This window comes from Schistocerca serialis, chromosome 4 (genome assembly GCF_023864345.2).
Source record: "Schistocerca serialis cubense isolate TAMUIC-IGC-003099 chromosome 4, iqSchSeri2.2, whole genome shotgun sequence".
Classification (NCBI taxonomy): Eukaryota; Metazoa; Arthropoda; class Insecta; order Orthoptera; family Acrididae; genus Schistocerca; species Schistocerca serialis.
In genome coordinates this window covers 649,184,376-649,200,273 of record NC_064641.1, presented here as the reverse complement: position 1 = coordinate 649,200,273, position 15,898 = coordinate 649,184,376, and the positions used below count along the sequence as shown (strand labels likewise).

The following is a 15,898-nucleotide window of genomic DNA, read 5'->3' as shown; positions in this document are numbered from 1 at the left end:
AAAATTGTTTATAAATAAACCCATTGTTTTCACAGTCACACGCTTTTACAGACTTTCGAGTACAGCTTTTTTTTGTTTTGTTTTTGAGTCGTCTGATGTAAGATAAGTCATTTATATTACTATTGTTACCTCACTTGTATGGTGAGTGATAATTCCTTACAATATAAATGTTTAAACAACATCTTTTGAAGTAGTTCCTTGTTATTTATTTCAGTTTGATAGTTTCTTCTGTAGATCATTAATGCCGGCAAGGTGTCCAATAGTGAAAAGTCAACACAGTACTCATCAGGAAAAGTGGCCAAGGTCTCCAACCCAATAAGAGTTAGTTACTTCCAAAAAAACATGCAAAAACACAATGGATAAAATGGATGAAGCTATCATCCATCATTCTAGTCCTTTGTGACAATTTTCAATTAATTAAGTTATATTATTTAAAATCATCTCTGTTCTATATGGCCTAGTACAAAAGTCTGATATTGAAAATGATCTGTTGGAGCCACTGTTGTTCTTTCTGATACTAGGTTGTGAAGATGCATAGAAAAAGTGCCTGGAAATCAGAAAAACATGGGATACTGTTGCCATGGCACTGAAAGCATTTAGATATGAAAAATTTGTCACTATGTAAGCATTCAGAAAAAGGCATGTAATACTGATAGCTCATAATTTACATAGATTCAAAATGCAAAATGCGTAGGTTATATGCTTCTATCAGTAAGCATGATTTGCTGAAAACTAAATTTCTCTTTGTGTGGTCACTTAAGTATTTCCGACCACCTCCCCCCCTCCTACCCCTACTTTCCCCATTCCTATGCAGCTTGGGTTGGATCTTAAGCAAAAAATTTAGCAAGCACTGCTGTAATGTGTAAAAGATGGTGGGTATGAATTACAAACTCACATCTTTAGGTATTAAAAAAAAAAAAAAAAAAAAAAAACTTTATAAATGTTCAGAATTTAGCCATATTTAAAAATTATTTTGTGATGTGTACATAAAATAGTTCGTTCCATATCACTACAATTTATCAGGCAAATGATCCATAAAACATGAAACTAACTAACTAACTCTACTTTCCAAGCCTGTTTCTGTTCTTAATCCCTTTCCAAATTGTTAAAAAGTATGGCACAAGAACCATTCCCAGTGTCCATACCATGTAGGTACTCTTGTGGTTATGTTACATCATGTGCTACATTTGTTTCAGCCTTTCCAATTTCAACAACAACAGGTGCACTTCAACATATAAGGAAAATACTACAGTGATTTACACACAGTTTTGGGACAAGAGAGAAGGAAGATTTTCTGGATAGTTGCAACTCTCTCAACACAATCTGCCAATGCAAGAGTTTTGTAGGGTCCACTCTTGGTGAGATAGCTGATCACATATGTTATTACATTATTACAATCACAATTGCCAAGAGTTTTCTGCATTGCCCAAAACAGGTAACAATCAGGCAGGCTCATGTCAGGTGAATATTGGGAATATAGCCATATCTGACAGCGCATCTGGGTGAGCACTACAGAAACTTCTCAGTTCATATTGGAACAGACCATGTTATTGTGCATGAGCAGACTTTTCCTCAATGTTTCTTGCTCTTTTGTAACAGGCCACCTCACACACTTGCCGCCTTCAACAGTTCCTGCTTCAGAACACTAAATGCAACCAAAACTTTGCTTGACATCTGAGGATGTCACCCAGAATTTCTTCTGCTTTGATGTTGAGTACATTCATCGCTACTTGGTCTCCATGATAATGGAGGCATGACTCATTGCCAGTCACAAGTTGGTATGGAAGCCCCTTGGCCTCAATACAGTGCAGCATGATATTCCAATTACTGCTCTAATATACTCCTTCCTGAGCTTTCTTCTTTTAATGCTTTTCTCCATACCTGTCACTTGTCAACAATCTTCTTCAGTTGAGCATGATTACTGTGTCCCACATCTTCAAGAAGCTCCTATATATAAACATACTTAGGCCTCCTCTAGCAGTTCATTCTGTGTATCATCCCTGCAGATACAGTTTTCAGCAAAGGCTCAGAAACAGAAATACGCCCAATCATTCCATCTCTCTGATTCATTACATTAGTTTTTCAGCATTTTTTTCTCATTCACTCATTGTGGGGCATTTTCTTCATTTGATCAATTCATCCAAACTTCACCAGTTCCTTGCAATGCCACATTTAAAATGCTTCTGACTATTTCATTTCTATCTTCACCACTGTTCATGTTTAGCACCCATATAGAGTTATATTCTGAATATAGCTTTTCAGGTAACTTTTTCTGGTCTCAAGATTTATCTTTTCGGGTGTCAACAACTGTCATTCTTACACTGAGAGTGTTTGAATTGTTCAACACTATGTCTTTCTTCTCTTTTACATCTTTATCTACCCTACTTTCAAGATAGCACAATTTTCCACATTTTTTCATCTTGTTCAAGTTCCCTGTGCTGCTGTTGCACATTATTGACGAGGCACAACAGTAGCGGTCTATACGTAAGGTGTTCATGGATTATGTTCTTCAGTGTGAACTGGGAAAATTCCATAGCTGCTTCTCTATCTGAGAAGTTGATGATATTAGGGAAGGAAATTTGCTACTCACCAGCACAGCAAAAAGATTCACACAATTATAGCTTTTGGCCATTAAGGCCTTTGTCAGAAACAGACACACACACACACACACACACACACACACACACACACACACACAACTTGCACACACGTCTGCTATCTCAGACAACTGAAACCACACTGCCAGAGAAGTTAATGAGCCATCTGTCCACAATAATCTGTTTCATCTGCTTGATGTTGGCCAACATTTCAACATTTATCACCCATTCAAAACACAATAATTTTTTAACAATTTGTAAATTGCTTTCTAGGCTTAAGTGTGCTCTCCAAACATTGTCATCAGTTTCTGTATATCTCAGCCCCCACTCAGCCCCCACAGAAACATTTTCTCCACAACTGCCCTTGTTGGTCATTTCCCATGTTGCATAAGCAATTATTGGAAAAGGTTAAAAAAGAGTTTAACAGTGGACAAAAACAGCACATCTTCTGGTGCCCAGAGAGACTATAATTTTAACTTATTGCAAATGTACATCTCTTCCAAATTCTTTCTGTTCTTGTGTCTATCGCAAGATCATTTTTACCATCAATGATGCAGTTAACGTATCATTTCCAGCACTACTTTATAGAATTCACCTTATAATAAGGTTTTAACAACAATTTTAATATCTCATTATCTCACTAATTTCAAAGATGGACTGCTATGTCCAAAGTTTTTAACAGAGTGTGTCTTGGGGTTTTCTGAAGTTTATATAGTTGACACTGTGTTTCGTCATATGTTATTCCACAGTATAACTTCCTATGATATCCCCATACTAACAATCAGTTCACACACAACTTCCCACATATTATTTAAAAAACTCCTGTAGCTGGGTACAGTCCATTGTTCATTCTTATCTCTACATAAAAAGAAACCTAATTTTCAAAATCTGATTTTACCCATTAGTAACTCCAATTGTCATTTAGCTTCCATGTATAAGCAGCAGAAATTAGACAACAAGCATTGTAGAATGTAGATCTACACATAGGTTAGTTTTTCAAGATGTTACACTTATGTGTTTATACATTGTATCCCACCATTAAGGAAAATATTCACGGATTTGAAAGGAGTCAATGTCAACATTAGCAGAGAGACACAGCTATTCTGAATTACTTCTGTTATTAACAGTTAACAAAAGTTGAATTGTTATGTTATTTGCACATAGAAATTATATAAATTAATGTAGGCCTAATATAATCAGCAGCATTTCCACTTCTTAGGTAACTCAATAATTGTACGAGTGGAACTAATACTTGTGAAAGACTAACAGTTATCTACATTTTGTGCAGTGAAAGCAGCATTCTTGCCACTACTGACAAACTGCACTTGCATATATATGGCTCTGAGCACTATGGGACTTAACATCTGAGGTCATCAGCCCCTAGAACTATTAAACTATTTAAACCTAACTAATCAAAGGACATCACACACATCCATGTCTGAGGCAGGATTCGAACCTGCGATCGTAGCAGTCGTGCGGTTCCAGACTGAAGCGCCTAGAACCGCTTGGCCACACCGGCCGGCAAACTGCACTTGCAGCACTAGATCTGATGATGATCTGCTAGTCAGATGAAAACCAGTCATCATTAATAACAAATTATGATCCAGAAGGTGTTTCTCATTGAAATATATGTATATGCTCCCTCTCTCAGCAATGCAATTTATTGAAGTAATTAATATTTAACATTCTCTTAGAATACAACAAGAAATACTGAAATATGCTGCTAGCTAGGAACATAGAATTTCTTATGTAGCACTTTGTAGTTCTCATTAAAACTAAAATTTTATTTTACTTACCAGAAGATCTACTTTGCGTTGCTTTCCTGTTTCATCTGATCCTGTTTTATAAGATCTTGCCCTACCAGTATACTTATTTGATCGCCTTCTTGTCTCCAGTTTATTCAGATGAACTTCATTGTTCTGATTTTCTTTATCTTCATCAGCATTTATCTCATCCTGTAGAAATATATAATAAGTGATATGTTGAAGTTCAGATGATAATCTGTTCAATATAATTCACCAATCAGAAAAATAGTGAATTTTACCTCAGATAAGGAGGGTGTAAAAACAGAAACCACTTTATCCGAACTTTTAGTAATGAATGTGTCCTCAGGAGAACTAGACAACAGTGATGGCTGTGTGGTTTTCTCATCCTGAAAATAAAATACACAAGTTGAATGCCAGAAAATATATAATAGGTAAGTTGCTTCATACAACAGTGACAATATAAGTGCACTAATGGGGCCAGTGTTTTTCCACTGTGTGCTGCTGTTGCTAACAGTTCACATGATGAATCCAGGTGAGTAGACACAATGAATGATAACTCAGATGTAGGCTGCAAATGAGATCCTATTTTGTAATTTCCTATGGTCTGTAAATACGGTTGGCTAGTATTTTGTTTAACTAGGTTAGACTTGAACTCCATTATCAGAAGTTTTGTCACACTCAGAAATAAGACATGTATGAGTAGCTTACTGCAATGAAAACTGTCATCTCACGTTTTGTTACACATCAATCTATAACAATTATCATATTTTTGTGTTAGATTCGCTGACTTTGCCAATTCACGAGCAAACTATCAAATTCCAACCTAACTTAGGCCTTGGACTATGCTACAGGTTAGTCTGTCAGCCCATCTAGTTCCATTTCTTTCACATCTAGGCTTCACCAACTCATAACCAAATGTCACATTCCAATCCAACCTAGAGCTCAGGCCAGTCTGTCAGAATATCTAGTTTTCTTTAGTTCATATTTGTTGGCTTTGCCAACTCAAAATCAAATTCTATAATGAAATTTTCATTCTGCAGTAGAGTGTGCACTGATATAAAACTTCTTGGTGGATTAAAACTCTATACCAGACTGAAACTAGAACTCAGGATCTTTGCCTTGCGTGGGCAAGTACTCTAGCGAATGAGCTATCCAAACATGACTCACGACCCGTTCTCACAACTTCACTTCTGCCAGTACCTCACCTCATACCTTCCAATACGCAAAAGCTCTCCTGAGAAATATGTAAGACTACCACCCATGGAAAAAGGATGGCTTAGCCACAGCATGGGGGCTGTTTCCAGAGTAAATTTTTCAGAGTAAATTTTTTGCTCTGCAGCAGAGTATGCACAGATATAAAACTTCCTACCAGCACACACTCCACTGTAGAATGGAAATTTCATTCTGAAAACATTCTCCAGACTGTGCCTAAGCCACGTCGCCACAGTATACTTTCTTCTAGGAGTGCTAGTCTTGTAAGTTTAGCAGGAGAGTGCCTGTGAACTTTGGAAGATAGGAGATGAGTTACTGACAGAAGTAAAACTGTGGGGACAGGTCGTGAATCATGCCTGGGGAGCTCATTCACTAGTCTGCCTTCAGCAGTTCTGCAGTTGGTCCATGCTCAGCCATCCGCACCACTGTGCATGTGTAGTGTTTGTTGACTTCGGCATCACTGTACTTCTAAGCCAAACAAAGTATCATGACCAACTCTTACAGGAAGAACACCCATAAGTTCAGCTTTCTGAATGCCTATTCATGACTCAAAGTGCTGTCCGCTGAGCACTTCTTATGTGATGATGTCATGATCCCATGCGATGATCTCATTGTCATTCTCCTATCGATTGTCAGCAGTCTCGTTTACATTAAGATGACGTCTAATGCTGCCTGCAACAAGATTATCCATCGATTCATATTTTGACACTTCAACAGCAACTTCAGGCCGGTGGACGTGGACCACATCTGACTTGGCCTTCAAATGATCCATGTTTTCGAACTGCCTTTGAGGTACATGAAGACAAATTCATAACACCATTAAGCCTATATGGAAAAGTCCACAACCATGTGGCTGAAACAGGGGCATGTCCCTGGAGTTCAATTGTGTGCGATAGGTCCATATAGCCCTCATCCACCATGTCCAATTATACATTTTTGTAGGCAGTGGTGATTTTCAATAGACAATCTCTTACATGTTCCAGTTGTGACAGAGAAGGCTGCTTCCATAGTGAATGCCTTCAACACTACAACACACAGCTGTGACACAATGACATGGACACCAACCAAACCACAAACACTCTTCCACCAACCTAGGTGGTGGCACTGCACATCAAGCCCTCACAAGATGCAGTTCATAACCCTCTCCCAGGACTGACACAACTGGAGGCATCACAGGAATTTTCCACTGGCAGTGCCACTGAATATCTGATTTCCAAATGGGCACACCTACACTAGAAGTTCACAAGGATACCCAAGAGAGTTTATAGAGATTAATAACTATATTAAATTGACCACAGCTTTTGTACCAGAATAACGCAAGTCTCTTCCTTCTTAAGACACCGACACACATTGCCGGAAGCAACAGTCACACAAACACTGCAAAACATGCCACAAGACATCAGAATCAGCCACTGACACACCTTCACAGGACAACAAGATGGTGCACAAATCTGTTGACAAACAAGATGACTCATTTTCCACTGCCATGAAGACACTTTCTCCACAAGACTGTCAGTCATTCACCAGACACTGTTAGCAAGAACCACAACCAGAAGATATGGAAAATAGCACATTTGATGTCACTGAGGTTGTTTAGTTGACTCAGTCAGCACCGCCACCTCTTGTCAATGTTGAAACTGATGGTCTGTTTTATGAGCAGATGACATGGATTTGCCACTTCTACCTGACTGAAATGAGCCCTACAACCAATATGGACTTCTGCAGTCCTCCACAACTAACTTCAGCAGCTACAAGCATACCAGAAGCACAAGTCCCCCACCAGCCATACTGAATAGCTACTATAAACACCAATATCAGTTCTTGCATTAACTTCAATTACTCCACAACACGCTATGAGCAATGGACGTTGACATCACCCTGCTACAAGAATTGAGGAAGAGACTTGGTTCTGGTCTTATGGATATGAGATGCACTCCGCCCTGATGGATAAGGAACACATCGGCATGTCCATCCTCTGAGAAGAGATTTCACTTCCCGACGTTGCATATCTACAAGTAGCGCGAGGGATGACCCCGACAGTTGAAGGAACCAGATTTCATAAATCTCTACGCATCTTCACACATGGATAAATGGAGGACCTCATCATGGGTACAGATTTCAAATGCATTCTCGAGCATACAGACCAATACCCACAGTTCACCACATACCCAGAACTCCGCTCTTGGTCTAGCGCCTTCATCTCGTCAACACTTGGAGCCTGATACATGGTGACCACCCAGGGCTTGAACACATTACAAGCCACTCTGCCAGCCAACTCAGCAGATTGTATATCGCTGAAGCTCTAACAGCCAGTCTTCTCGATGCAGAATATTGGCTGTCTGTCTTTTCAGATGATGACATTGAAATCTGTACCATCAACCTCCGTAGACAATCTATATGTCACAGCACAGGACTCTGGAAACTCAACACTGTGCTATATAACAAGACCCTGAATGTCAACAACAGCTCACAGACACACGGCAGACTCATGTTAACCACATCAAATCATATGGGAACACATTGACGTGATGGATACTGTGTGCCTGACTCTCCGGTCGCTACACCTTTACACAATATGTTAAAGCCAAAGCCAGGTGAATCACCACACAACACATTTTTACTACAGTACTGTACACAATCTCATGGACCACACCCATCCCCAGATCATAAAAAAGAAGTTCAATGTATCAAAGCAAAATTTTTAACCTTGACCAGATGCTGCTTAGAGTGAGCTGTTGTATGAGCACACAGCCAAGACAGGACTAGTGGTGAAGAACCTTCTATGGATTACATCATTCAAAATTTTTGATGATGTCAACAGGCCTTAATGTCACTTTTAGACCAATCTGATGGATGATGGCTGACACTGCAAGCTCACATCACTAATGCCTTCACAAGCTGCAGATACCTTTGTCAAGAAGTAATGAATGATGGAGGAACTACTGTCAAGGTTCTCAAGGAGGTACACACCGTGGCAGCAACCTTCCTCACCATGGAAGTGACCACCAAAAATGTCCTTGCAGCTGTGGCCAATGGATCACTGAATTGGTCTCCTGGCCTGGACAGCTTACTGCTGGAGACTTTTCAAACTTTTCCAGTTCTGATGTTATTGCAATGGAGAGACATGTACTGGAAACTTCTGTCTGGCACAGTGTTCCCACCACCACAGTTCATGGGAGGTTTACCTATCCCAGTGCAAAGCACACGGGAGGAACACAGCTTAATAGTTACTGGCCAGACACATTACTACATTCCGATTTCAATATTTTCACATACCTTCAAACTATGTGACCCAAACATATGTTACGGCAAGTTGTGTTCCACGACAAACCTTCTTAGGTGGCAATAATAAGATCCAGACTGCCCTCAGTAAATATTTAGATGCCATCATCATGGCAAGTCACATCTGACTGCCAGCTGTTTTAATCCCCACTGACTTCAACCAAGTATTAGACCACATCAACTATGCATTCCTGAATGCAGAGATGTACAAGGTGGTAATTAGCCAAATGTTCACACAGGTGATCATATGACTCCTTCAAGGGGCAACATCCTGGCTTCTTGCCAATGGAAGACACAGCCAACCCATATGGACTGAGCACTCAGTATGGTAGGGTTACCTGCTGTTGGCTGTGCTTTACATCACTGCGATGGAACCACTCATCTGTGGTCTACGGAAATGCCTGGTGGGTATTCCACTCCAGGAGCATGTTTACCGATGTTGCACCTACATAGACAACTTGGCCCTCAGTGTACGTTTAGTGGCCAAAATAGAGGCTACAAAGCACAGGATTGCCTGTTACAGCACATTTCACAAAATCATGTGCCACAAAGGTCAGCCAGGACCTTCCCACAGGTAACACAACCCCCTTCAACAGATGGATGCCGTCTGGTGTCTTTAAAAGGTGTACACATGTGACTTTAGCGATCAGTTTTTTTGTGCTTCTACAATGCATCCAGGCAAACATACAGAGCCATCTGCTGAATGTGTGCCAGAGGGTCATTTTTGCCAACACATTTCTGGCAGCCCAGATACCCCACGTTACGCAGATTCTGCCCATCACTGCAACAATGGTGGCCAGACTGCAGGCGGCCTTTGGGTATTTTATATGTTTTGGAGATATCTTTGAAAGTCCAGTATGATGCCCTCACTTTAGAGAAGTGAGATGGTGGTCTAGCTCAGGTTAACATTACAGCTAGGGCCACAGCAATTTACACCAGTGCCATGGCCTGGTTGTGGATATTAGATTCGCTGGATATTAGATTCCAGGATATTAGATTCACTGGACTGCTGACTGCTGAATTCACACCTACTTTGAGATGCCCGCCAACATTAGTGGCACATATTGCACCTCCAGTTCCACACATTGGCCATTTCCTTCTGGAACATCTCTACATATGTGCCAAGCTCCCAGGAACCAGGAAGACGACCACCCAAGACATCTAACATCTTCTACAACTGTCTCCACCCCCAGATTTTGTAGACCACAGTTTGGAAAATTATCCATCAAACATACTACACCACTGACACTACAGCAATGAGGTATCTTTTCGTCAATGGCAAATATGCTACAAGACAGAAACTGTACCGCACTGTGCTGGTGGACTCACCCCTGTGCCTCAAGTGTAATATCAAAGATACGGATTTACACAGTTTCGAGTGATGAGCAGCAGCGGACATCTGGACCCTTGTACAGAAGATCATGGCTTTCTACCCCAGAGTACCACAACATCACTGCTCTCCTACCATGCTGATATTTTCTGATTTCCTATCATCTAAATGGTATGGATGACATCATCAGTATGGTAGACTCATGGATGTGTCTCCAAGTACAACACCACATCCCACACCACATCCAACACTATCGGGCCAATTTGGGGAATTATTTACAGTATATTTTTGTCAACCAGTCCAGGAGTTGGAATCTTGATGAAGCGTATCAATTAAGACGAGACGAGATGAGACATCCCCCCTTTCCACTATCTGAGTAGACGTTGTTCCAACCACAAGACACTGTTGAACTTGACACCACATCTCTTCATAGTTTCCTTAACTTTCCCCCTTCTTTTTTAGGGTTCCAAGCCTCGACCTGTAAAAACAGAACTCTTTGTTGCCCATCTGTCTGTCTGATAGTTAAGAACCCTTTTTTTCAGAAACGGGTACACGTATTAAGTTAATAATTATGTCACATACTAAGGTCTATGATCTATAAGAGGTGTAAAAAAAAATTTAAGCCTCTAAGTCAATGCAATCAAATGATTAGGCTATTTAAATCACATATTTTGATACTCAAAAACTCACTCATCAAAACCTATAGAGTACTTCCCGTTGTGCTAGAATCATGAAATTTGGCAAGAAGCAACATTCCACAATACAAGTACAGAAAAAAATCCATAAGCTGTTAATTTGTACTTAAAACACACAAAAAATTTCTCTCAGTTTTTATCTGTCTGTCTGTCCATCTGTCTGTTAAGACCCATTTTTCTCTGGAACAAGTTGGCATATCAAGTTCAGATCTATGTCTTAAGTCTATGGCACCTTGGTGGTGTAAAGATTTAACCTTCCAAGCCAATGCAACCAAAAGATTCACCCATTTATGTACATATTTTGATACTTGCAAACTCACTCATCAAAACCTATAGAATACTTCCCATTGACTATGCATCCTGAAATTCGGCAAGTTGTAAGATTTCACAGTACAAGTACAGCAAAAAAAATCCAAAAACTGTAAAATTGTAAAGTCTATCACACAAAAATATCTTTTTGGCATTAGAATATACACTGCATTCACCATCTGTCAAAAGCATAATAGATGAACATTACTGCATGGAATACTATACTCATACATAGATAATTCAGTTTGTACTGAGCCCTCAGTGCGTGAGTCGCACTCGCACTTGACCAATTGTTTTCTCTTCATCTTCTAAATATTTTCCCTTACACGTTTATTCACAGATAACTTTCATCCACAACCTTATTTGTTTTTATTTTACATGTGCACTGCTACAGTTCCCACTTGTTAATCCTATAAATAAATATTTTATAAATTAAAAAAAATATATTTGCAGAGCACTTGGCCATAAAAAGCAAAGGTCCCAAGTCCCAGTATCAGTACGGCATACAGTTTTAATCTGCCAGGAAGTTTCATGTAAGTGCATACTCCACTACAGAGGGAAAATTTCATTCTGAAAAAATCCCACAGGCTGTGGTGAAACGATGACTCTGCAACATCCTATTTTGCACGAGTGTTAGACCTTGAAGTTTCACAGGAGAGCTTCTGTAAAGTTCAGAAGGTAGGAGGTGAGGTACTGGGTGAAGTAAGGCTGTGAGGACTCAATTGGGTAGCTCAGTCAGTAGAGCACTTACCCACAAAAGGCAAAGGCCCTGAGTTCGAGTCTTCTGTCTCGCACAGAGTTTTAATTTGTCAGGAAGTATCACATCAGTACAAACTCCACAAAGAGTGAAAATTTCATTCTGCAAACATCCCACCCACTGTGGCCAAGCTCTGTCACCTTAATATCCTTTCTTCCATTGGTGCTGGTACTGCAGACTTCACATGAGAGCTCCTATGAAATTCAGAAGATCCTGTTGTCAGAGCACTTGTTTGTGAAAGGCAAATGTCACAAGTTCAAGTCTCAATCTGGCACACAGTTTTAATCTTGTGGGAAGTTCCACAACCAAAATGTCACATTTCAAATTAATATGGCCTTAGACTTCACTAAAGGTCAGTCTATTCTGTCAGCACAGCTAGCTTTTTCCAGTCATCAAACCAATATAAAAATTTGTAAGCAACCATAAAATTCATAATAAAGAGATCAGTAAAAGTTATTCTGGGACTCTCTGTGTTGAAAAGGAATGTAATCATTTTGTATCTTATACCAAAATAAATCATTACATTCAGTGATTGTCACTGGCTACTGTGCATTACCACCCAATTGGTTGCAACCAACATCAACAAATGGCCAACATCACCACAAGACACCATAAGTGCACTATAACCACATCCTCTTTTGCATTGTTATAATATAATAATTACTTTATGATGTGTTGCAGTAATTATTTACATGCTAAATTGACTTCCTCTGCAAAACTAAGGGTATCTTGGACAGAAATGTGATATGTTTTGTCTAATATATGTTATACAATTAATTAGAAGTTAAATATCTGCACTTACCTTTGTATCAACAGAAGACTTTATCTTGTGTATGAACTCAGGAGGATAGTTCTCAGACTCATCAATTTCATCTTTTACTGAAGTAGTTTCAGTTGTTAATTTTTTACTGGAAGTGCCTCTTCTTGTGTTCTGGAAGGTGAAATGTAGGTAAACTCTGGTGTCAGTACCAAGTACAGGGAAACCTGTGATTCATTTTCACAACATTCATTTGCAAATAGCAGTCTTAAGATTATAAAACTGTCTTATGAACTCATTAAGAAATTTATTTCAATACATACTAAAAGTTCAAACTCAACTCAGTTGTTTTCTGCTGGAGCTGCATTTTGTAATATACTAAACGGGCTATAATTACTCATTAATACACACTTCGTTGATGAATTTTAAATATTTATGCGAGCAATTAGATAACTGGACATCAACTGTTTCTAAATTTCAAAGTAGGTTGGAGTAAACAAAGCACAACCCTTGGGCTATAAGGGTAGCAGCCTAACATAGAGGGATTCCTTGAAAAATACAAATCTGGTTTCATAATGAAGCATGCTACATAAAACAACCTGCAAATGACATGGGTTAGCAGAGAGTGTCTGTATTACATCACGAGCTGTTCTGTATTATGCTAGTAACTGTTCCATAGTACAAAGAACTGTTTAACTTCAGTAAAAGTTCATAGGGTAGTTATATGTATAAGGAAATTGATATGGGAGAAAAATACTCGGAATAAATAGGGAGTATTATTTTATATAAAAAAGATGATGCTGTAGTATACAGAGAAGTTGCAGCATTAGAAAATTGTAGCGAAATGCAGGAAGATCTGCAGCAGATAGGCACTTGGTGCAGGGAGTGGCAACTGACCCTTAACATAGACAAATGTAATGTATTGCAAATACATAGAAAGAAGGATCCTTTATTGTATGATTATATGATAGCGGAATAAAAACTGGTAGCAGTTACTTCTGTAAAATATCTGGGAGCATGCGTACGGAACGATTTGAAGTGGAATGATCATATAAAATTAATTGTTGGTAAGGTGGGTATCAGGTTGAGATTCATTGGGAGAATCCTTAGAAAATGTAGTCCATCAACAAAGGAGGTGGCTTACAAAACACTCGTTCGACCTATATTTGAGTAATGCTCATCAGTGTGGGATCCGTACCAGATCGGGTTGACGGAGGAGATAGAGAAGATCCAAAGAAGAGCGGTGCGTTTCGTCACAGGGTTACTTGGTAACCGAGATAGCGTTACAGAGATGTTTAGCAAACTCAAGTGGCAGACTCTGCAAGAGAGGCGCTCTGCATCGCGGTGTAGCTTGCTCGCCAGGTTTCGAGAGGGGGCGTTTTTGGATAAGGTATCGAATATATTGCTTCCCCCTACTTATACCTCCCGAGGAGATCACGAATGTAAAATTAGAGAGATTCGAGCACGCACGGAGGCTTTCCGACAGTCGTTCTTCCCGCGAACCATACGCGACTCGAACAGAAAAGGGAGGTAATGACAGTGGCACGTAAAGTGCCCTCCGGAACACACCGTTGGGTGGCTTGTGGAGTATAAATGTAGATGTAGATGCAATAGATTGTTACAATAAATAATGATTCTATGAGCTGATTTATAAGGTTAGCTCCACTTTATATAATTCGAAGACACACACACTGGAAAGAGACTGAATATTGCCTAGGACAGCCCTAAACTATTATCTGAAAGAACATGATAATTAAAGTTTTGCATGATGTACTGGGAAAATACAAATAAAATCAACAAGTTACGTTATAAGGAGAAACAACACATGTGAGAAACCTGGACATATCTGCGACCACAATTCGTCACAACACCAGTTTGACAGATGAATGGAAACTCAGTGAGGAAATTCAGTAGTCCAAGAGGCACTCCACGGCGCAATCTTGCTCAAGCAGCTCATGTAATCCTTCCATTTCAGTCTCTCACAAACATAACACTGTCATTTTGGATACACCCATGGAAACACCTACTTTAACTTTTTATTTCATATTGCACGGCATAGTTGGTTGGTCCCCCCCCCCATGAACCATGGACCTTGCCGTTGGTGGGGAGGCTTGCGTGCCTCAGCGATACAGATAGCCATACCGTAGGTGCAACCACAACAGAGGGGTATCTGTTGCGAGGCCAGACAAACGTGTGGTTCCTGAAGAGGGGCAGCAGCCTTTTCAGTAGTTGCAAGGGCAACAGTCTGGATGATTGACTGATCTGGCCTTGTAACAATAACCGAAACGGCCTTGCTGTGCTGGTACTGCGAACGGCTGAAAGCAAGGGGAAACTATAGCCGTAATTTTTCCCGAGGGCATGCAGCTTTACTGTATGATTAAATGATGATGGCGTCCTCTTGGGTAAAATATTCCGGAGGTAGAATAGTCCCCCATTCGGATCTCCGGGCGGGGACTACTCAAGAGGATGTCGTTATCAGGAGAAAGAAAACTAGCGTTCTACGGATCAGAGCGTGGAATGTCAGATCCCTTAATCGGGCAGGTAGGTTAGAAAATTTAAAAAGGGAAATGGATAGGTTGAAGTTAGATATAGTGGGAATTAGTGAAGTTCGGTGGCAGGAGGAACAAGACTTCTGGTCAGGTGACTACAGGGTTATAAACACAAAATCAAATAGGGGTAATGCAGGAGTAGGTTTAATAATGAATAGGAAAATAGGAATGCAGGTAAGCTACTACAAACAGCATAGTGAACGCATTATTGTGGCCAAGATAGATACGAAGCCCACACCTAATACAGTAGTACAAGTTTATATGCCAACTAGCTCTGCAGATGACGAAGAAATTGAAGAAATGCATGATGAAATAAAAGAAATTATTCAGATTGTGAAGGGAGACGAAAATTTAATAGTCATGGGTGACTGGAATTCGAGTGTAGGAAAAGGGAGAGAAGGAAACATAGTAGGTGAATATGGATTGGGGCTAAGAAATGAAAGAGGAAGCCGCCTGGTAAAATTTTGCAAAGAGCACAACATAATCATAGCTAACACTTGGTTTAAGAATCATGAAAGAAGGTTGTATACATGGAAGAACCCTGGAGATACTAAAAGGTATCAGATAGATTATATAATGGTACGACAGAGATTTAGGAACCAGGTTTTAAATTGTAAGACATTTCCAGGGGCAGATGTGGACTC

General features: G+C 39.8%; 1 protein-coding gene across 1 annotated transcript in view; it reads right to left on the bottom strand.

Annotated features, from left to right (window-relative positions):
• Nucleotides 1–15,898, bottom strand: part of LOC126475511 (uncharacterized) — a 350,378-nt gene that overhangs the window by 28,776 nt on the left and 305,704 nt on the right. The window contains exons 10-12 of the mRNA XM_050103427.1: nt 12,751–12,879; nt 4,642–4,749; nt 4,394–4,552 (exon numbers count right to left, since the gene is read on the bottom strand). Of these exons, the coding sequence (XP_049959384.1) occupies nt 4,394–4,552; nt 4,642–4,749; nt 12,751–12,879 (396 nt within the window). The remainder of the gene's footprint in view (nt 1–4,393; nt 4,553–4,641; nt 4,750–12,750; nt 12,880–15,898) is intronic.